Below are 20,998 nucleotides of genomic sequence, written 5' to 3'. Positions count from 1 at the left end.
CGGCTTACAGGAAGAGGCAGGCTTTTAAAATTAAACATCTGGGTTTCTTAGCTGAAGTCCATTTTACATAAATATGTAATTCTATATCCTCTGTGCTTGTGGAGGGTGTAGCCCATGAGGTTGAGTAACTTGATTCATCCTTTCGGAATTGTAGTGGAGAACAACTTCAGTAACCCTGAAGCTTCCCCTTGTTAAGAATCTCAGTAAATATGTCAGCCTGCAGTTGAAATCGAAACCTGGGCCCACTCTATTCTTAGACATTTGACTTGATGGTTTCTTAATATAGTTTAACCTTTTCATGTGTGGAATTGTTTGTTTTATCATTTTTATGACTGCAAACAATTCCATAGCTAATGAGATGAGCAGAACTTACCGAGTGGTAAGTATGAGAATAGTGGAAACACTTGTTTCGAGCTGTGCAAACTGGAGCAAGTGGCTCCCTTTCTCTGAGCCTCAGTTGCTCCGTCTATAAAATGGGGGTTATTGTGGAACCCAGTTTACTTGGTGATTATGAGCCTTATGTGAGATGATATTTTTATCAACATCTTGGTCATTTATTGAATGCTTTCTCTTTGCCAAGCACTTTACACAGTGATTTCAGGCAGGTTGTTTAAATTGTTATCCTGTGGGCTTTGATTTCTCTGTATGAGTAGAGCTGGGTTTGGCACTCAGGCAGCCGTTACTCAACAAAGTTTAACTGTGAATATTTTCTAACTATTGGCTATTGTTATTATTAATAAACTCTAATGTTATTTTATTTATCAAAGGATCCAGCTCTCAATGTTGAAACAGAAATCGAAATTTTGAAAAAATTAAATCATGTAAGTATTTCTGTAAAATGTGGCTCATACTTAAAATTATTTATCTGAAAATAGGAGAGGAGTACAAAGCATTTCGATGTAATAAAGCTAGTATTAACCTGGGTTCTGTAATTGTGTCTATACACATGCATATGGGTATTTAGTTGTCATTTACCCCGAACTTAAAAAAAAAAAGATTTTACTGGTTTTTTAGACAGAGGGGAAGGGATGGACAAAGTGAGGGAGAGAAATATCATTGTGAGAGAGAAACATCAATTGGTTGCCTCTCGTACTTGCCCTGACCAGGGACCGAATGTGCAGCCCAGGCGCGAGCCCTGACTGGGAACCGAACTGTGACCTTTTGCTTTGCAGGACAACTACCAGCCAGCTGAGTCACACCGGTCAGGGTTACCCTGAACTTTTAAAAGAACAATACTGTGTAAAGATTTCATGATTAAATAATTATGCGATATTTACACTGTTAGTTCTTGAATGGAAGACATAGTAAATCTCCTAAGTTTCATATCTTACAGGGACTTTATCAATTGATTATGTTTGGGAAGATAATGCTAATTTGGTAAATTTGGTTTGATTATACCTGAAGTTTTAATACCTCTAAATACCTTTCGATGGTGCTTTTTTTCATTTACCTCATTTGGAGTAAATCAAGTAAATCCAAGTGGTTTCCAAATATGAATGACAACACCCTGTCCTTAAATTTGAATAAATGGTGTCAGTGTTAATAATTTCTGTCTTTTTTGTTTTGTGCACTGCTGACCTTGTTACCATGGAAGGTTAAAGATGTGAGAAGAGAAAGTTAGAGGTGCGGGACTGACTCCATCCTCCTTGTAATTGTTCTTTCCATTTCTTTATTAATTCATGAGCCCCCCTGAAGTCACGAGCAAGGTGGGCACTGGAGTTAAATTTGAAACAAGACCTCCAATCTGTCTAGCTAAGGATGATCTTATTTTGGTTCCTAACATCCAGACAACAAAAAGATTTCTTCTCCCTTCTATCACCTCCTCAGATCCCCCAAACAAAGAAAAACTAAGACCAAAATCAGTGCCATCAACACAACAATTCAACTCATGGGTGGGTTGGAAAACCCATGAGAGAATCCAAGCGGCTGACACTCCTGCTCTGCTTTCTTCCAATTCCCTTGCAGCTTCTTTCTCTTCTCTGAACTCCCCTTTTCCAAGGCATCTGGAATCTCTTGTTAAAGAGAGGGTTGCCTCAAATATACCCCTAAGGTAAACACTTTGAATGCTCAGAGAATTTTCTGTGGTGTCAGAGGGTCCCCAAACAAAACATTTATATAAATCCAGTGTCCACTGCAGTCGAGAGGAATTTAGAACCCTATAAATTGTCCTTGTAGATATTACTTGTGCCAGGGCACGTGGAAGCCCTTGGGAATTCGGTATGGGCTCAAGAGTTCATTTTGGGAACAATGAGTAGAGCCAGGCACTGATTCGATCAGCTGTCAAACACATTGTGTCAGCCTCTCTTCTGGTGGCGAGCACACGGGGACTCAGCCATGCTTCCTCTCATGTGGCCTGAGTCTGGTGGAGACACAGACCTGGGTTCCCATCCCATCTCTGTCACCTGGCAATGAGAAGGTCATTTCACTTTTCAGAGTAATGGACACAATAGGAGTACTTAACCTTGAAGGTCAGTGTGAGAATTAAATGAGATGTGCTTAGTAGAGCTTTCAGCATAGAAAACACACTTGGGGAGTGATAGAGATCTGTAATTCCTTAAACTTTTCTCTGTATGACCAAAGTGGAGGATCGAGGTTAGTAACCTCTGGTTCCTGAGATACACTTTCAGGTGTGCCAGCTGTAGCCAGTGACCCCGGGGACTGCTTTATGCTTTATTAGCTCCCAGTTACACCCATTCCCAGGTGGTCAGTGCCTATTAAGAAGCCAAGCAGAACCAAGAAGTTGAATGAGCCTACGAAGTGCCTGGGGAAAGGAGACGTGTCTGTGCTTGATGTTAGTTTCTTTTCTTTGCCCTCCAGAGAAGCTCAGCCTGGCTGGGAGACAGATACTGAAGATGCAGGGTGGGGTGGCACAGGTTTGAACCACTGCTGGGTGTGTGGATGCATTGTGAGGGGCACATTTTAGCTGCGGCCTGGTGCCTGAGGCCGCGTGAGACTCAGGCCACAGAGGCTGACACAATGTGTTTGACAGCTGATCGAATCAGTGCCTGGCTCTACCGGGCTACCAGGCTCTACTCATTGTTCCCAAAATGAACTCTTGAGCCCATACCAAATTCCCAAGGGCTTCCATGTGCCCTGGCACAAGTAATATCTACAAGGACAATTTATAGGGTTCTAAATTCCTCTCGACTGCAGTGGACACTGGATTTATAGAAATGTTATGTTTGGGGACCCTCTGACATCACAGAAAATTCTCTGAGCATTCAAAGTGTTTACCTTAGGGGTATGTTTGAGGCAACCCCACCCCCCACACTAGCACCCCCACTCTTTAACAAGAGATTCCGGATGCCTTGGAAAAGGGGAGTGTGCCCGGAAGGCTGGATCACCAGGCAGGAGAGTTGCACAAGCAAAGGTGTGACGCTGGAAAAGAGCACAGGGAATCCAGGTGACAGGGGAGTTTCGCGGCCTGGAGAGGAGGATGTGTGGGACCTGGAGCAGGAGACGAGACTGGGGCATGAAGGCCTTGCTAATAACCCCTCTGAGAAGTTGGATTTTAGCCTCGGGGCAGCACAGAGCAAAAGGTTTTCTTGTTTTCCTTTCTGCCTTGCCACTTCTTCCTTCTCTCCCTCCGGAGGCTCTTGTCCTTCCTGTCTTTAAATATTTTAAAGTCATGTAATATTTGACACATGGAAAGTAATAAACAAATTATAGAGCAAACCATTAGGATGAACACCTTTGAACTCACCATTCGACTTCAAAATGAAAACGCGACCGTACAATTGAAGCACTTTGTACTCTTTGAAGTCTCTCACCACTTGCCTTTTCCACTGGGCATTATGTTTCCAAAGCCCATTGTGCTGGGAGGGGCAGGGGGGCATCAGTCACCGCTGCATAACAAACAGTTCACCGTGGGAAGGTACCATTTGAGGGGGTTAATCAGAGCAGTGGATATGGCGAAGCGTGCTTTGTGGGAAGATCACTCTGACAAGTGTTGCTACTCTTTAATCCAAAATCCTTACAGCTTTCTTCCCCTTAGTTCTGTTAAAATCACAGTCATCCTCCTTGCTGGGGCGTAAGGGAGGTGACCCTGATAGAGATGTGAGACCACATCTTTTATGTCTCTTAACCACTGAGCTCTACTTTTTTCTGTAAAAACCAAAGGTGTGCTTTCTATTCATCAAATCATTGTATTAAATGTGCATTGTAAGCTATATAGTACTATTCTTTATGTTATATCCATCTTGCCTTGACCAGAGTCACAAACTCAGCCATCGCAGATGTGTTTCAGAGTTCTTATGAAACTGGAATTTCCCTTGAAAAATGGGAGGAGCCCTAGCTGGTGTGGCTTGGTGGAATGAGTGCTGGCCAGTGAATGAATCAAAGGGTTGCTGGTCGGATTCCCAGTCAGGGAACACGCCTGGATTGTGGGCCAGGTCCCCAGTAGGGGGCGCATGAGAGGCAACCACACATTGATGTTTCTCTCCCTCTCTTCCCTTCCCTCTCTAAAAATAAATCCATAAAATCTTAGGTGGGCAGGGGGAGAAAAATGGAAAGATCTTGTTGCACAGCGTTCCCATTACCCTGTGGTTCCAGTTACACAGAGCCGAATAACCTGCTGTCTGTCTGCGTGGCCGGGCACCCACCTGGCCTGCTTTCCATTCCTGCCGCTTGTCAGGCTCCTCCAGGGTATGAGGTGTCCTTGAGCACCGATGCTCTGGGGCAGTGAGCAGGAGGGCTGGGAGGAAACAGGCTTCCTTCCGCGGGGCCCTCCTTCTGTGTGAGACATGAACCAGTCCCTCGCCAACGTGGTGGGGTGGCAAGTTTCTTGTACGTTCTCACTGAGGAGCCACATTAATTCTGTTCTGCCTTCTTCCCCGCATGTCCCAAGACGGGACCAGATGTCTGGTCTTGGCCTCCCCCAACCCCTGGGCAAACACTGCGCGTCCTGCTCTTGTGGTTTTCCTCTTGAGAGCTTCTCATAGTTTTCCTCTTTTCCCTCTTTCAGCCTTGTATCATCAAGATTAAAGACTTTTTTGATGCCGAAGATTTTTATATTGTTTTGGAATTGTAAGTAGTAAGCTTTAAAAAAAAAACAAAAAAAAACCCCTTGTTTTTATTTAAATGCTTATTTAAAGACTAAGGCTGGCTTGCGTTTCTCATCCTGGGGACCCTTTAGTGTGTGTGTGTGAGGGTGGGGCCCACCAAGTATTCAAGGGGCTTAGTATCATATCTGAACCCCTCCAGTGTTTTCAAAGGAAGGCAGCTCAGAGGCTCCAGGCCCTGAATCTGAGGTCTGGGTTTCAATCCCACTCTGCAGGTGACTAGCTGACTGCCCAGCACTGGTAGACTTCACTTCTCAGTCTCATTTTCCTGGTGTTAAGTGGGATAATAACGATCCACATTCACAGAGTTGAAAAGATGAAACTCTATGAAGCCCCCAACAGGGCACCTGGCACACATAGGTGCTGAGTCACTGGGGGATGTTATTACTCTGACATACCTGCCTTGGTGGGAGTATTTGCTTGGGATCATAGTACCAGGTTGCTGGTCCCACACCTGAGTATCTTCCAGGTGCTGGTTTATTTCAGTGGCTCTCACATCCTGTTTTATTCCGTGTGATCAAAATAACTTTCTGTCTCATTCCTGGAAGAGGCCTGTTTGATGTCCATTCCTGCATGAATACGTAGTGTTTCTGGGAGCCTCTACTGTGGCAGACAGGCAAAGCTTTGCTCCTGAGTGGCTGTGCAGGTTGTCTGCTAAGATTGTACAATAAAGACCAGTCTTGCTCGGAGCATTAGGGGAGACTAGACAGCCCTTATGGTGCTTGAGGGGTATCTGTTGCTGTTAAATAGAATGTTACCTGACTGACGGGGTCTAGTTAAAACAGTTTAATAGTAGTAGTAATACAGTGACAGTAACGGATACTAATTAAGCACTTAATATGAGCCAAGGACTGCTCTAAGCACTTTAGTTGAATTGAGTCATTTAATCTTCATAACAGTCATCCAGGTAACTTACAAGTTACTGGTGAGCTACTACTTTTAGCCCCACTTTACAGTAAAGGAAACTGAAGACTAGAGGGATTGAATAACCTTGCCAAGCATCTGTACGGTGCCAATCTGCGTCAATTATCTCTTTAATTTTTACAGCAGCCTTCAAAGTAAGTGGGGTCATCCTTATGTTTTTGAGAGGCAGAGTCAAGATCAGAGACATTACATGATTTGGCCTAAAGTCCCCCAGCTGGGAAGTTGTAGAGTTGGGGTTCGGACCCCTGATTATCTGGTTGTATCTACTGCTTGCTGCTCTACACCAGTCTCAGAAAACCCTGGTGTGTGTGATTAAAATGCAGATTTCTGAGCCCTGCCTCCTATCCAGTGAATCAGGTTTTTAATAGCTCGCCAAGTGTCTCCAATGCCCACTGCACCCCCTTTCCATCTTTCCTTGTTTCTTAGTTTCCACTGGGAACATCTTCATTGTGGTTGAAGTTTAGCACCGCATTGCCTTTACGATGGAAGTCAAGGGTGAATAAATATGGCAACTCTTTGCTTGTCTTAGTGAGTTTGTTTTGTTTGTGTTATTATTGTCCACCCAAGTGAGTTTCCCTCCAGGCATGACCCCCTGCTTTGCCTGTGTGTTGCAGGATGGAAGGAGGCGAGCTGTTTGACAGGGTGGTGGGGACTAGACGCCTGAAAGAAGATACGTGCAAACTATATTTTTACCAGATGCTCCTGGCTGTACAGGTAAGACACCCACAGTGCTTAGGACAGCCTACTTTCTCGTCGGCAGAAAGTGAGGGACCAGGGATGAAAACTTGGAGAACAGAGTCTGTGTGTGTTATTTGTTCTGTTCTTGGCAAAAACATCTCCTTTGACTCAGATGAGAAAGCTCTTGCTGTGAAGCTTAAGACAGAGTAAGAAAGGGTGTTCAAGAAATAAACACATGGTCCCACAAATCTCTTTAGCTCGGAGGTATTTCTGGAGGGGCATTAATCTCTATTTCTTTCTGATCCTTTTCGAACCCTGCCTTACCTCTTGGTGGGAGCAGAGCAGGTATAAGGATAAGGCTGGCAAGTTAGGGTGATTGCGACAGATCGCATCTCGGTGGCCCAGCACTAGGTGTCCCCTTCCTATGCAGCGTCCGGTTAACTGCAGCAGGCAGGCAGGCCGGTGTACTGCCTTCTCTTTATTCCATGAAAGTGCTGAGGGGAGGAACGGCTGGTGGCATGTTGCCTGCTTTGAAGAACAGCACTTTCCCAACCCAAATTTGGTTGTGGCGATTCTCAGCCAAGGTTTCTTCCCTTGAAAACCTACTCCGTGTGTGAAATGTGGTGACTGGGACCAGCTCTTGTATTAAGTGAGGAGTGAGGGAGATTCTCCTGGGGCTGGTGCACCTGGGCTTACCTTCCCTGGGGGCTTCACCAGATCCCATTCCCAGGGCACGTGTTTTGGAAGAATTTTTGTTCTAGGGCAGGGATAGCCAGCGAAAATTGAAGCCCCTAGACAACTAACCAGTTCTCTTTCTGCATGATTTATTTACTCCTTTATATTATACCAAGAATATTAAGGTGAAATGAGTGCAGATCATTGTACATAGGAAATTGTTTTCTTAATGAGATATGACAGTGTATAAAAATGAACATACGAAGACACATCACCGTACTACAGAAGGTCCCCTTCTGTGGATGGTTTGACTTAAGATGCATTTGTTAACTCTGGGTATTTAAATGGAGTTAACGTTGAAATATTATTTTCAGGGTTGGAATAACCAGATGTATCATTTTGGTGGAATTTTTATGGTTTACTTTATAATAGGGTCTTCAAAATATATCACTGATTTATATTTTTGTTATTGAAATTGACACCTTGCTCTGGCTGGTGTGGTTCAGTGGATTGAACGCTGGCCTGTGGGCTGAAAGGTTGCCGGTTCTGTTCCGGGTCAGGGCACAGGCTTGGGTTGTGGGCCAGGCCCCCAGTTGCGCATGTGTGAGAGGCAACCGATCTGTGTTTTCTCTCCAACATTTTTTCTCTCCCTATCTTTCTCCTTCCTTTCCCCTCTCTAAAAAATGAATAAGTAAAATCTTAAGAAAAAAAGAAATTGAAAATTGACACCTTATGTTTGAAAAGTGAAATAAAATGTGCACTTACTAGGTTGTCGTGTTCATTTTTGTACTTTTTTAAAAAAATATTTTATTTATTTTTCGAGAGAGGGGAAGGGAAGGAGAAAGAGTGAAAGAGAAATATCAATGTATGGTTGCCTCTTATGTGTCCCCTGCTGGGAACTGGCCTGCAACCCAGGCATGTGCCCTGACTGGGAATCGAACCGCGATATTCTGGTTCGCAGGCCCACGCTCAATCCACTGAGCTACACCAGCCAGGGCCATTTTTGTACTTTTTAAAGATTTTCTTGAAAACACATTTGGTTTTTTCTTAACACTAAGCCCTTTACCCAGTAGTTTTCTGTGATTTGGGGGACTATATTAATATTTGCGAGTAGCATGGCTTACAGTTTCACCCAGATGTAAGGTGTGTGTGCGTGCGTGTGTGTGTGTGTGCGCGCGTGCGCGCTGTGGTCTCTCCTCGTGTGCGTACTGGGTGAAATCTAAGTGTCATGCCTCCCTTTCTGTGTAGTATCTTCATGAAAATGGCATTATACATCGGGATTTAAAGCCAGAGAATGTTCTTCTCTCATCTCAAAAAGAGGATTGCCTTATAAAGGTAAGGAATTTATATTCTGTATATGGCTATTCCCATAGATTTTTGTTCAGAAACTGTGTTTGCAACCATCAGGTAACACGTGGGATCGTAAAAAGGTTGAGAATTCGGTCTTTCCACTTTCAGCAATTATTTTTGCAGATCAGGTGGCGTTGCTTCACTCCAGATTCTAAGGGGCATCTGTTGAGCTCCACCGGGTGCAAGCCACTTTTATGTCCAGAGGGAAGGAGGGGCATCTAAACCGATGAGTGAATTTACTTCCCATTTTCTTCATCCCTCTATCTGAGGCCGTGCTTCCCAAACTTGGCTTCCCTTTAGAATCTCCTGTTGATTAAAAAGTAGTAAGAAATAAATAAAACCATGACATCCAGACTGCTCCTCCAGAATCTCTGAAGATGGCATCCAGGCAGAAGTGTTTTTTCCCAGGCTCTGTAGATATTGCAGTGGGCAGCCCAGGTCCAGAAACTGGGATCTAACAAGAACCATGCATAACTAATAATCCTGCAGTGTCTGTGATAACGGCTATAATAAACCTTTTGTAAGGTTTCAGAGAGTACAGATAAGTTGGGGAAAAAGCACGGGCCTTGAGTTTACTCAGCTCAGGAATTTTAATTTAGGCAAAGTGAACCTGGCTGGTGTGGCTCAGTGGATTGAGCACTGGCCTGCAAACCAAGAGCTTGCAGGTTTGATTTCCAGTCCATGAGACACATGCCTGAGTTGTGGGCCAGGTCGCCAGTTGGGTGCATGCGAGAGGCAACCGATCAATGTTTCTCTCTCAGATTGATGTTTCTATCCCTCTCTTTCTCCCTCCCTTTCCCTCTCTCTAAAAATAAATAAATAAAATCTAAAAAAAAAAAACCCAAGATATTCCTAATTAAAAAATTTAAATAACTTGAAAAGCTCAGAATTGCCTTAAATTACATATGAATTTATCGATTCCAGATTAACAGCAGACGGGAATTGTAGGATAGAAACTGATCTAACCTGCATGTCTTTTGGGACTGGCAGGCTATACTGATATTTTTATTTATGCTGTCATTAAAAATGATTCCTTCTTGTCTTTAATTTTAGATTACTGATTTTGGGCAGTCCAAGATTTTGGGGGAGACTTCTCTCATGAAAACCTTATGTGGTACCCCTACTTACTTGGCCCCCGAGGTTCTTAATTCTTTTGGGACTGCCGGATACAGTCGTGCAGTGGACTGCTGGAGTTTAGGAGTTATACTTTTTATTTGGTAAGAAAAGTTTTCATTGCTTCAGAGTCCGATTGTAGTTAATTAGGTGAAATCAAAAACATGTCCAGGTAGAGGGCTTGTGTTTAATTTAGGTCACTGTTTTTGACCATTGATTTATAGAAAAATTTAATTATTCATTACACTAAAAAAAAAAAAAGAAATCTACATATCTGAATGCTACAGAAAATGCCACTTGATTTCTTTTCCTTTCTCTCTCTACCATTGTTAAGCCTTAGTGGGTATCCACCTTTCTCTGAGCATAAGACTCAAGTATCACTGAAGGATCAGATCACCAGTGGAAAATACAACTTCATTCCCGAAGTCTGGGCTGTGGTCTCAGAGAAGGGTATGGATATGAAAGGGTTAAAAAAAATTATGGTTTGCTGAAATGTATGTACTGTGGTGGGAGATGTTTTGTTTTGTTTTTTGTTTTCAAATTCCGTGATGTTTTTCTCCTGTCGATTCTGTTCTTATTTCCTGTTGTTTTGAACCAAATCGAGAGGCGAAGGAAGGTATTAAGAGCATGGGCTCTGGAGCCAGGCAGATCCGAACTCAAGTCCTTGGTCTGCTACTCTTAGCTATGTGATTTGAGGCAAGTTGCATAAACTCTCTAGGTCTCTATTTATTTGTCAAGGGAACCCAATAAACCCCTACTTCAAAGGGTTTTTGTAAGGGTTAAGTGTAACATACGCAAGTGCCTGGTACCTATTTAAATATGCAAAATAATAAGTAACTGTTTAGTTACAGGTTTCTTTTCAGTAAATAAGCATGTAAGAGCTAAATGTAATTAGTTACTTTGTGTTTAAGAATTTAAGTGTGTAACTTTGTAATTCTCAAGAGAAAAAAAGTAGGAGACTAAAACTAAATGACAAATAATGTAACATAGATGATTGTGTTACATGTAGGTGTCTAAGGAATAACATTGTTGCAATGTACAAGCCAGCCTCCACTGTTGCTGGCCATCAAGCTTTCTATCCGCCAAGCCTGCAGTTCCAGGAGCCTCTCACCGCCTGAGGAACTCTCACCATCCATCTGTGGGTCTCAGGAAGAGCTGGCTCTGTATCCTGAGCGCCTTAGAACTGGGTGGAAGTTCAACTTTAATTAGTTTGAACTTGCTTCCAGCAATGAGAGGAGGAGCAGAGAGCTGAGAGGTTGTGATGTCTGAGCAGGGTGAGATGGTATTCTCGGAGCACTCTGATGAATACGGACAGTGAGGGGGAGTAGGAGGCCCTGCCCACCGTACCTGCTGACTCCTTTATGATCTCAGTCCCTCTCTCTCCTTTCTGGATATTGGCCTGTGATTCTGGCATACTTCAATTTTGCTGATTGAATGTATTTACCCTTCTCACTCTGATTTACCCAATTATCTTATTGCTTTAGCTCTGGACCTTGTTAAGAAGTTGTTGATAGTGGATCCAAAGACACGTTTCACGACAGAAGAAGCTTTAAAACACCCGTGGCTTCAGGTGGGTATGGGGCAATGCCTTGTAGCATAAAATACATGAGCAGCCCTGACCTGTGTCTGAGAGATGAGGAAGAAGATGGAAACGTTTGCTTTCTGTGCCCACATAGTACAGCTGTTTTAGATTGAGCTTCAGGTGTGTGGGGTATGTATGGATGTGTGTGGGGTATGTATGGATGTGTGTGTGAGGTGGGGTGGGGGGAGGTCTTTGTGTGGTGTTTGGGTGCAACCTTTTTAAACTCGATTTGTGGCACTTGGGTGGACAAGCTGACTTTCTGGCCTGCCTTGGTTCTACTTGGCTTCCCTGGGTCTGCAGTTTGCTGTATTCCTTTGAGAGGCCGCTCTAACTCTGACCCTCCACCTCCAGCTGTGTTCCTCTCTTTCCTCAAACCCCCTACCCCAAACAGGTGGGATGGGCTGCATTCCAGCTACAACTTTAAATCAAGGAAGCAGGGGTTGGATTGGGAGGGCAGCTTCCCTGGGAGAGAATCTAACTATTTCTTAAGCCCAAGTGATTGGTTATTAAGAATCCCACTTGTTCATGGAGAGTTAGCATGCCATTAGTGCAGACTGTCTGTCACCTGTGCATTTCAAGCGTGGGTTGCCTCTCTGTCTCTGCTGGGAGTTGTGGCTGCCATTAGATTATGCGCTGACCTCATTCCAGCTGCCAGAGTTGGAAATCCTTTGTGGCTTTGCTGGGGTAATCTTTGGTTTAGGAATTACAGCATCAGGCAGGTTTTCTGATGGATGTCAGCTCTCCTGTTAAGTGCAGTTCCCTTTAGCACAGCCGTACCCCTTTCTATGAACTTCCATTTGGTGTCTCTGTTTCCTGTGGGGATGGGGAACTTAACCAGGTAGTTTGAGCTAGAGGCTCACATACTCTGGGGATCACTGGGCCAGGAACTTCTCGAAACATCCAGCCTCAGCACTGTGCTTCTGAGACTCTGGGAAGACTGTCCCCATTGTCTTTCCCTTTCAGCTCTCTGCATCTAACAGTTTAGCTCAGGGCAGCTCAGGTTGAGAACAACAAATCCTTAAAAGAAATGTTTAAAACGTAGATATATGTGTTTGGGGTGTTGCCCTGGAAACAGCAGTCCCCTCCAGAAGAAATCTGTCAGATGGTTTAGCTCTTAACAGACCACACAGCTCTGGAACAGCAGGACCCTGGAGAAAAGGAATTTGGAAACAAAGGGTGCCTTTGCATGTGGGAGTTTGATTTTGATGAAAAAGAAAAACATGCCTCTTGGGCTCTTTTCATGTGCCCTAATAGGGAAACTCTTAGGGGCCAGATGTGGAAGCAGAGGAGCTGTGCTAGTCTTGAAAAAAGACATGGAGCTGCCTAGTGAGGCCTGGGAACAGGGTTTGCATCTGCCCAGCATTTATGAACAGGCATAGCCTGTTTTTCTTGTATTTTTTGTTTCATGAGAAAAGTGTCATTAACAGCCGAGGGAAAGGTGAAGTTCAACCCAGCCACAGGGTTCTCACGTCAATACTGTTTTGTCTACATTTTGTTTTTGCAGCAAAAGGTGGCATGAACATTAAATGAGTAATAGTTCAGTGTTTACTTGGGGGGAATTCAGGGTTCTTAAAGAAATCAGGTTGTTCCGTGGGGTCTGGCGCGGGGCTGAGCAATGGGAATGTGAATTCTGGTCCGTTTTGTCACTAGCAGGGTACCGTTTGGGGAGCATCCCTTCTATACACTTTTTGCCTCGGGTTCACTTCCTGAAATAGCATTTCTTCCTGCTTGCCTTTGATGCACATGAACAGTTTAGTAGTTTTGAATAGATGGGACAATTCAAAGAAAGCGTGTTTACAGATACACATTGCTAACCGTGACATGTTAGTATTAAGAGCTCTTTTGACATATTATTACTCATTGATCACTTGTTTTATGTACAGGCCTAGATAGGCTTTTGGTCAGCTCTATGTGGCAGCTCTGTGTGGCTGCGACAGGAGGTATGTCCCACTGTGGTTTTATTTCTTCATACATTTGTTCTTTCAGAGGGTAGTTAATGAGCTCGTGTTGTCAGCTAATGTTTGGGCTCCCTGGATGCAAAGAGGAATAAGATACTTAGTTGCCTTGCGGAGCTGAGAGTCTGGATGGGGCCAGCTCTGACCACAGTCTCTATAGAGCAACATGATATGTGGGGTGGTAGTAGCAGGTGCAGAGTATTGGGGATCCCTAAATGAAAGGGGGCCACTACTCATGGGGCTTTGGGGCTTTACACCACAGGTTTACTTGGTATAAAGGGCATCCAAGAAGTGAGTTCCCTGGGGATGATATGGGTATATTCGTTTGTTAGGCCTGCAATAACCAAATACCACAGGCTGGGTGGCTTAAACAACAAATTTATTTTCTCACAGTTCCAGAGGCTAGAAGTCTAATTTTAGGGTCTCAGCAGATTGGATTTCTCCTGGGGCCTCTCCCCTTGCCTTGCAGATGGCTGCCTTCTCTCTGTCCTCACAAGGTCTGTTCTCTGTGTGTTCACATCTCCGGTGTCTTTTTCTGTCACGAGGACCCTGGTCGTGTTGGATTGGGGGACCCACACTAACAACCTCATTTTAACTTGTAATCACCTCTTTCAAGGCAGTGGCTCCAGTTTCAGTCCATAACAATGGGATAGCATTTTCAACCCCGACTGAGTCCTTCCGATATGGAGGCTACTGTGTCTCTTACAGTGCTTAGCATCTAAGGGAAATGTCCGTTCCCTGAGTGAATAAGGAAGGTGGGTAAAGTAGGCGGGTGGGAAGGCAAGAAGGGCATTCCTGATGGAGGCTGTGAGTGGGTACAGGAGGATAAGGGGTGGACCTTTGAGAGTGGCACTGCCTACGAAGTGGGATCCTGAGGGGTAGTGCGCAATGGAATCCAGATAAACTTGGCAGTCTTACAGTGTAAGGGCAGTGGGGAGCCACTCTGAATGATACAATAAACAGTGATGGCAGCAGGTGATTCTAGCTACTAGATACAGAACAGGTGAATGAATCCTCGAGCACTGTAATTTTTCTATAGCCATCAAATTGCTGGGTGTCGGAGGCCTTCGCTTCTGTGTCCTCCCCCCACCCACCATGGCACACTTGGCTTAGTGGGAGGAATGGAGGGGGGTTAGGTGGGAAAGTACATGGGGCTTTGGAATCAGGCAGCTCTGGTCTGTATTCTGCACACACTACTTCTCTCGGCTGAGCTGGGCGTCCCAGCCGGTCCCCAAGCCTACATCCCTAGTCATGGAGGTTTCACCTTTCTGAAGGTGAGGAGAGCTGCACCAGGTGGCCTCTCAGGGCTGCCAGATGCAAATCCTTGATCCCGGGGGAGGTGAGCGTCCAGGGAGGTGAGGTGGGAGTCCTCTGTGTACACTCCCTCCCTCCACCCTTCCAGTAGGAAGACACACCGTTACTGCTGTGACCTGTTCCCCTGTCTTCCTTTCTCATTAGACCCAAGCTCTGGATATGGTGGGTTTAAAGTCCTTCCGGGCACTTTTACAGCACTTGCTGGGTGAATCTTCATAGGGTGCTGGGTTGGTTTGTTAGGAGGGCCCCAGTAACTGGTCCCATTGTTGGCAGGGGGTGGGCCAACCTTCTGGAAGGACTCGGGAGCTGCATGGAGTCAGCCCCAGTCTCTGGCCTCCTGATTGCCATCTCTGTCAGGATCTGGGCTGTGGCTCTGAAAGTCTTCTGACTGTTTGGATCGGTGGTTCTCTTGGACCCACCAAGACCTCTTAAGCCTGTGGTTTTGATTCAATCAGTGCCTATTGAGCACTGACTGCTGATTAGACTACTCTGGGAGGCAGGTGGTCCTTTCCCTCTCAGAGCCTCAGCAAAGGCGTGCCACGCAGGTGGCAGACCGGATGTCTTGGCCCATTTTGCTGTTTCCAGGAGCTTCCTAGCCATATCTTTGTAGGAGCTTTCTCTCAAACACAACCTACTTATGTTTCCCATTTCTTTATAGGATGAAGACATGAAGAGAAAATTTCAAAATTTGCTTTTTGAAGAAAATAAGTCAACAGCTTTGCTCCAGCTCCCAACCCAGGTATTCCAGATGGTGGTCATTACATGTGGGCCAAGTTTAAAGAGCCTGTGAGCAAGGATGATGAATTTGAAGGACCTCTTTAATAGCAGTTTTATTTTTTAGGGAATAATGCGGTAGATATTTTGTTTCAGCTTGATCTGCTTTCGTACTCTTAGAAGATTTAATAATGAAGAATATTCTTAATACATTGGGGAAGCACAGCTAGGGATTGTCATTCAAGAAGTCTCCTGCAAGGCAAGATTAAAAGACTCTATTAGAGGTTCAGATTTGAATGTATTGAAACATTTAAAATTGGGAGAGTGGTTGATGATTTATTGATTATAATTTTACTCCCCCCATGATCTTTATAAGTTAACATCTGTTCATTCTTGTTTGCCTTTTGGTAAATGATAATGTTCCTTTTCCCCTCTCGCCTTGCAATTTTATAAATGGGAAAACAAAAACACAAAAAAAGGCTGTCTTCCCACAAAAGAGCAAGACTTTGGGCTCCCAGTAAAGGGTATTGCTGTCTCTTTAAAATTCATGATTTATGAAAAGATGACCAAGAGGAGGCTGGTTATGCTGCCTACTGTAAATATACACCATTGAGTGATGGGAAGCCACAGGGAGAGAAATGTCCATTCAATGAGTACATGTGAGTCTGGGGGCTTGGTGGGGATTCACATGTCAGTGAGGACAACCAGTAATTCTTGGTACTAGGAGTTTCACATGAAATGCTCCAAATGTACTGGGAGCATATTGGGAAACTTTGATACTCTTCAAGCAGCCAGTGGTTTTCTTTGAACACTTCTTCCTTTTCTTTTTTTCTAGCCTTCTACGAGCCGAAAACGGCTCCTTGAAGGGGAACCGGAGGACGCCGGCACCACAAAACGCCTGGCTGTATGTGCTGCTGTCTCATGAACACTGGTTGAACATGAAAGAAATGTATCTTCTGGAACTCTGCTGACATTTTCTTTATATTTGGTTTTTTTGGTAGTTTGTGTTTTGGTTATAGGAAGAGTCACATATCCATGGTCATCGGTACACAATTAAAAACCTAATGGAACCTGGGCTTTGTGCTTCGGCTTGATGATCTGCTCTTTAGTTGGCATGCTTTTTTGTGTATTTGAAATGTGCTTTTTGTCTGTCACTCTACTTTGCACGCAAATTTCTCAGGATATGTCCCTGATTTCAGCCTGGGCCAGATGCATATACATTCTAAAGGCTCCCTAGAAAGTGTCCGGGAAAGGGTCACGGTGAAATTGGGGCGGAGTCCATAGAGACTGGCTGGCTGCCAAAGTCCTCCTGAGACAGTAGGTACATGGGTGCATGGACCTGTTTTAAATTCTCGTCCTTGCCCTCGTAAAGATACAGGCCCACAGTTACGCTCAGGGAAATATGCTAGATATTGTATGATTCCACTTATGAGGCACCTAGAGTAGTCAAATCCACGGAGAGAGAAAGTAGAAGGGTGGTTACCAGGAGCTGGGGGTGTGGGAAATTTTGGTTTAACACACAAAATTTTTATTTTGCAAGCTGAAAAGTTTTGGAGGTGGATGCTAGTGATCATTGTGCAGCAGTGTGAATGTGCTTAATCTCAACTGTGTACTTAAGAAAAAATTAAGATGTTAAATTTTGTTACGTATATTTTACCACAATAAAAAATTTTTAAAAAGAAGATACAAGACCGCAGTTCCTTAAACCTTGGTACTGGATACGTTGTAAAACTCGGTATTTTCATGATTTTAGGAAGGGGACCTGCATGGCACATCTACTGTATTATGTGTAGTAACCAGCAGAGTCCCGTAACCAGACATTTATATTTCTGCAGCAGATTTCTCAGTAAAAGGGATACAGAAGACTTTAAGGCATATCAGTTCAGTCTCTTCTGTCAGATGAGTTAAGGGTGACTCATTTTCAGAGATGTTTGGGTTTTAGAAACGCAGATAAAGTATGTGGCTTTGTCCTGCTGACCCAACAATAATCAAAGAGGCCCCATGTAAAGCCCCTCCCTCGGTTGGTCTTGTCTAGTCCTCGAGGTGATTCTGTGGGCTACTAGCTCCTCTGACCACCCTCATGTTGTAGGTGAGGAACCCAGGCTGAAGGAACAAGATGACCTGTCAAGTGTCACACAGTTGTTAGTGGCAGAGCTGGGACCCAACCCAGGTCTTTCTGACTCTAATATTCTTCATTTCCTTAGTCCCATATTTAATTAGACTCAGAGATGTCGACTCTGACAAAACTCAAGAGAGACTGATGTCTAAAATCTTGAATGTTAGTGTGTTAAATTATAGGTGGGTACAGCCCTATCTGAAAGTTGGGACACCTTGGTTCAAGGAGCAAGAGGCCTGTTCAAGTTACTTCATGGAAAAGGGGATTTGTTTTCAAGGTTGCAGATGGCTGGACCTGGGAGAGACCAGGACACCAGATAGTTCTAATGGCTACCTCTTGTCTGTGACCCACTCATTTGGCTTCTCTTGTAGCTTCAGCTGGTTGATGCCACATTGTAGCTTGCTGGCCATGCCAGAAAACGAGTGCCTCAGTTCAGATGCCACCAGCGAGCCAGGCAGGGCAGCCTCCGGGGCACACAGCTGTTGCTCCAGGCAGTGGAGGTAGTGGTTGGCATTTTCCATGAGAAGGGTGTGCAAGTATTCTGAGGCTTGGCTGGCCTGGGGTTGCGATGGGGATTTAGGTGGTTTTCATAACTTAAAGGAATGGGGTTGAGATTGCCAAGTTAGATGGGGTTTAACTCATTTGAATAATGTTAAGTCTATGGTTTCTTGGGCATTCTTCCCTCTGGGGCAGTCAGCCAGCTCTTTCTGTTTCTAGAGCACTTTGTATTAGCTTCCTCTGATTATATATACCATAGCAGGCTGAATAATGGCTCCCAAAGATGTTCTCATAATCCCCAGAATTTATGAATATGTTCCTTTACATGGCAAAAGAGACTTTGCAGGTTGGGGTCTTGAGATGGGAAGACTGTCCTATCTTTTTGGGGTGGGCCCAATGTCATGACATTGTTTGTTAGGAGGGACACAGGAGGAGTCAGTCAGAAGAGATGGAGTGAAGCATTTTGAAAATGGAGAAAAGGCCACAAGGCAAGGAATACAGGCTTCCACTAGAAGCTGGGAAAAAAGCAAGAAAATCGGTTCTCCCCTAAAAGCCTCTGGAAGGAACCAGTCCTACACCTTAACTAGCCATGCGAAACTAAGAGAATAAACCTGTGCTGTTTGAAGCCACCCAATTTGTGATAATTTGTTACAGCAGCCATAGGAAGCTAATATACTCACCAGTGGAGAGGTAGGTGCTGATCTAGGGCCATGTAATATTTACTTTATAACCTCTTATTTCTTGGAGAGAGGGTTGTCCATCCCATGAAATGGAGGAGGGGGAGGTGATAAAGCTGTAAGAGTCCAGCTGACCCCTCACTAGGAAGCTGAAGGGCTACCTAGGGCAGGGGTGTCAAGCTCATTTTCATTGAGCGCCACATCAGCCTCACGGTTGTTTTCAAAGGGCCAAATGTAACTTTAGGGCTATAAATGTAACTACTTAACAGTTAAGTGAGAGCTTGGTGCTGCCTCAGGGTAGAAACAAGATGCCAGGCTGAATAAAACCAGATGAAGGCTCGGATTCAGCCCAAGGGCCTTGTGTTTGCCACCTGTGGCCTAGGAGCTTTCCCTGGTAGAGATCGTCCCACTGGCCGGCCATCCAGCTGAAGATGATCATAGGACTTTGAAACTTGAGCAAATGAAGGTGGAGCAAATGGATGACATCAGTGGTAAGAACAATATTGTGCTAATCTGAACTCTGCATTTTCTGACTTTGGCTTTGGGCAAGTGACTTCAAAGCCGGTACAAAGTAAGAGTACCGACCTCATATGGTGTTTATGAGGATTCAGTGGTAGAAGGTCTATTTAAAGTGCCTGGCATGAACATGGTAAGGGATCCATCCATCAGTGTAGGCCTCCATCATTAAAGGTGGGAGGGCCACATAAGTAGCAGGGGGGAGCCACTGAAAGTTCATGAGCAAGGAAGTATCCTCTGTTCAGCTTTTTGGAGGGCACACAACATGGGTAGACAATTGAGATGCCTTTGACCAAGCAGATTTGAGGAATGCCAGGTCTGGGGTGTGTGGTGGGGACAGAGGTGGAGGGGCATTTCCCAGAGATTGAGGTAATTGCCACTCCTGAAGAGCAAGCATGTTGCTCTATGGTGGACCTGCTGTGTGCAGGTCACCATGGTGATGCTGGTGCAGTGGACAGTCTTAATTGTGCCAGTCCTCTATCTTATACCTCTTATTCTAACCGCATCCCCATTTTCCTGGGGAAGAAATCCTTCAACCCACTTGCCCCCACTCCTTGTCCTTTAGGAGAACTTGACTGCACCTGTTTCCTAAAGTGGCTCCATGTAGCCAGGTCTGGCCAATCTTGTGATGGGCTCAGGCAAGGGCATATAACCCAAACCTGAGGTTGAAAATTAGCCCTGGGATTTTGGAGGGAACTATTGGGAATCAGCTCCTGCTTTCCTGGTCAGATATGAGGTAGGACACTGGGAAGAGAATGAAGACATAGGGGGAAGCAGAGCTGAGATTGGAGAGAGACTGAGGGTATTGTTGGAGTGCCTAGATCTAGCTATGCCTGAATGAGGTAACACCCCAGGACTTTTCGGTATGTTCCCTGTTTTATTTTACTTCAGGCTGAGGGTTGTTGGCTTTTTTTTGTCACTTGTATCTGGAAAAGATCAGACTAATAAATTCAACCATTTACAAACTCCAAGAGAAGCTTGGAGACTCCTTTCTCATCCCTAAAACAGTTATGTTTTACTAGGGAAAACATTCTCGGCTCCTGTTTTTCTGCCAACTTTAGGGTTTTCAGAGAAGTTTGGGGCAGAGAATGGAAAGCAAAGATGTGGGAAGTACCGGTCCTTCCAGCTTCAAGGTTGAGTGAACCCCTCCCAGCTAATTACACCACGAGGTTTGGGAGCAGAGCCCCTTTCCTTAAACTTTTAGGAGTCTTGGAAGGATAGGGCCGGAGTCATATCAGTGAAGCTTGAAGAGCTTGGTGTGTGCCAGACATTGTGCTCAGGGACACACATGCATCGAATCCTGAAAGCTCATCTCTGTGAATTATTTCTGCCACTCTCCCTTTGCAGCCTTAGAAATCGCGATTCTCTGGCTCAATCAAGTGACGTACTCAAATTTTCCCAGTTTGAAAACGATGGAGGTGAGATTTAATTAAGCAAAACTTTTTAAAGAGGTCTTGACACCCGTTCACCACTTGGTACGTCTTAGGCGGGTTATTGACAATTTATCTGGATTATTTCATTGTGTCCTCTCAACACACCTTAGTTGTCAGACCTTCCTGATTAAGGAGAAACAGACGCCCAAACACCTGACCTTAATCACGCAAAAGTTAGTAGAGATGCGGGATTCTAAGGGTCTTAATAATGGATTCGGGCTCTCCCAGAAACACCGGGATCCACTCTGCCAATTACGGTAGCGCACGTGCTCGCACACCTCGACGACCTCTCTTCATCTTAGACACGTCTTCGCCCGGCACTTTTTGGGGGTGATTCCCTCGTGGTCCAGACCTTCGCTCCCAGACCCCACGTACAGGGTGAAGCAAAAGGAG

The 20,998-nt window shown here is 44.7% G+C and overlaps 1 protein-coding gene across 5 annotated transcripts in view; it reads left to right on the top strand.

Moving 5' to 3' along the window:
* Positions 1-16,440, top strand: part of CHEK2 (checkpoint kinase 2) — a 30,501-nt gene extending 14,061 nt beyond the window's left edge. For all 5 annotated transcript variants that reach the window (XM_037153326.2, XM_037153325.2, XM_037153323.2 and 2 more), the window contains 9 exons: positions 768-821; positions 4,964-5,025; positions 6,599-6,698; positions 8,586-8,672; positions 9,741-9,904; positions 10,135-10,250; positions 11,285-11,370; positions 15,310-15,390; positions 16,201-16,440. In XM_037153326.2, coding sequence (XP_037009221.1) covers positions 768-821; positions 4,964-5,025; positions 6,599-6,698; positions 8,586-8,672; positions 9,741-9,904; positions 10,135-10,250; positions 11,285-11,370; positions 15,310-15,390; positions 16,201-16,290 — 840 coding nt within the window. In that variant the 3' untranslated portion in view covers positions 16,291-16,440. The remainder of the gene's footprint in view (positions 1-767; positions 822-4,963; positions 5,026-6,598; positions 6,699-8,585; positions 8,673-9,740; positions 9,905-10,134; positions 10,251-11,284; positions 11,371-15,309; positions 15,391-16,200) is intronic.
* Positions 16,441-20,998: the final 4,558 nt, after the last annotated feature.

This window comes from Artibeus jamaicensis, unplaced genomic scaffold, assembly GCF_021234435.1.
Source record: "Artibeus jamaicensis isolate MK-2021 breed Jamaican fruit bat unplaced genomic scaffold, CSHL_Jam_final contig_525, whole genome shotgun sequence".
Lineage (NCBI taxonomy): Eukaryota > Metazoa > Chordata > Mammalia > Chiroptera > Phyllostomidae > Artibeus > Artibeus jamaicensis.
This window is presented reverse-complemented; position numbering and strand designations above follow the sequence as displayed.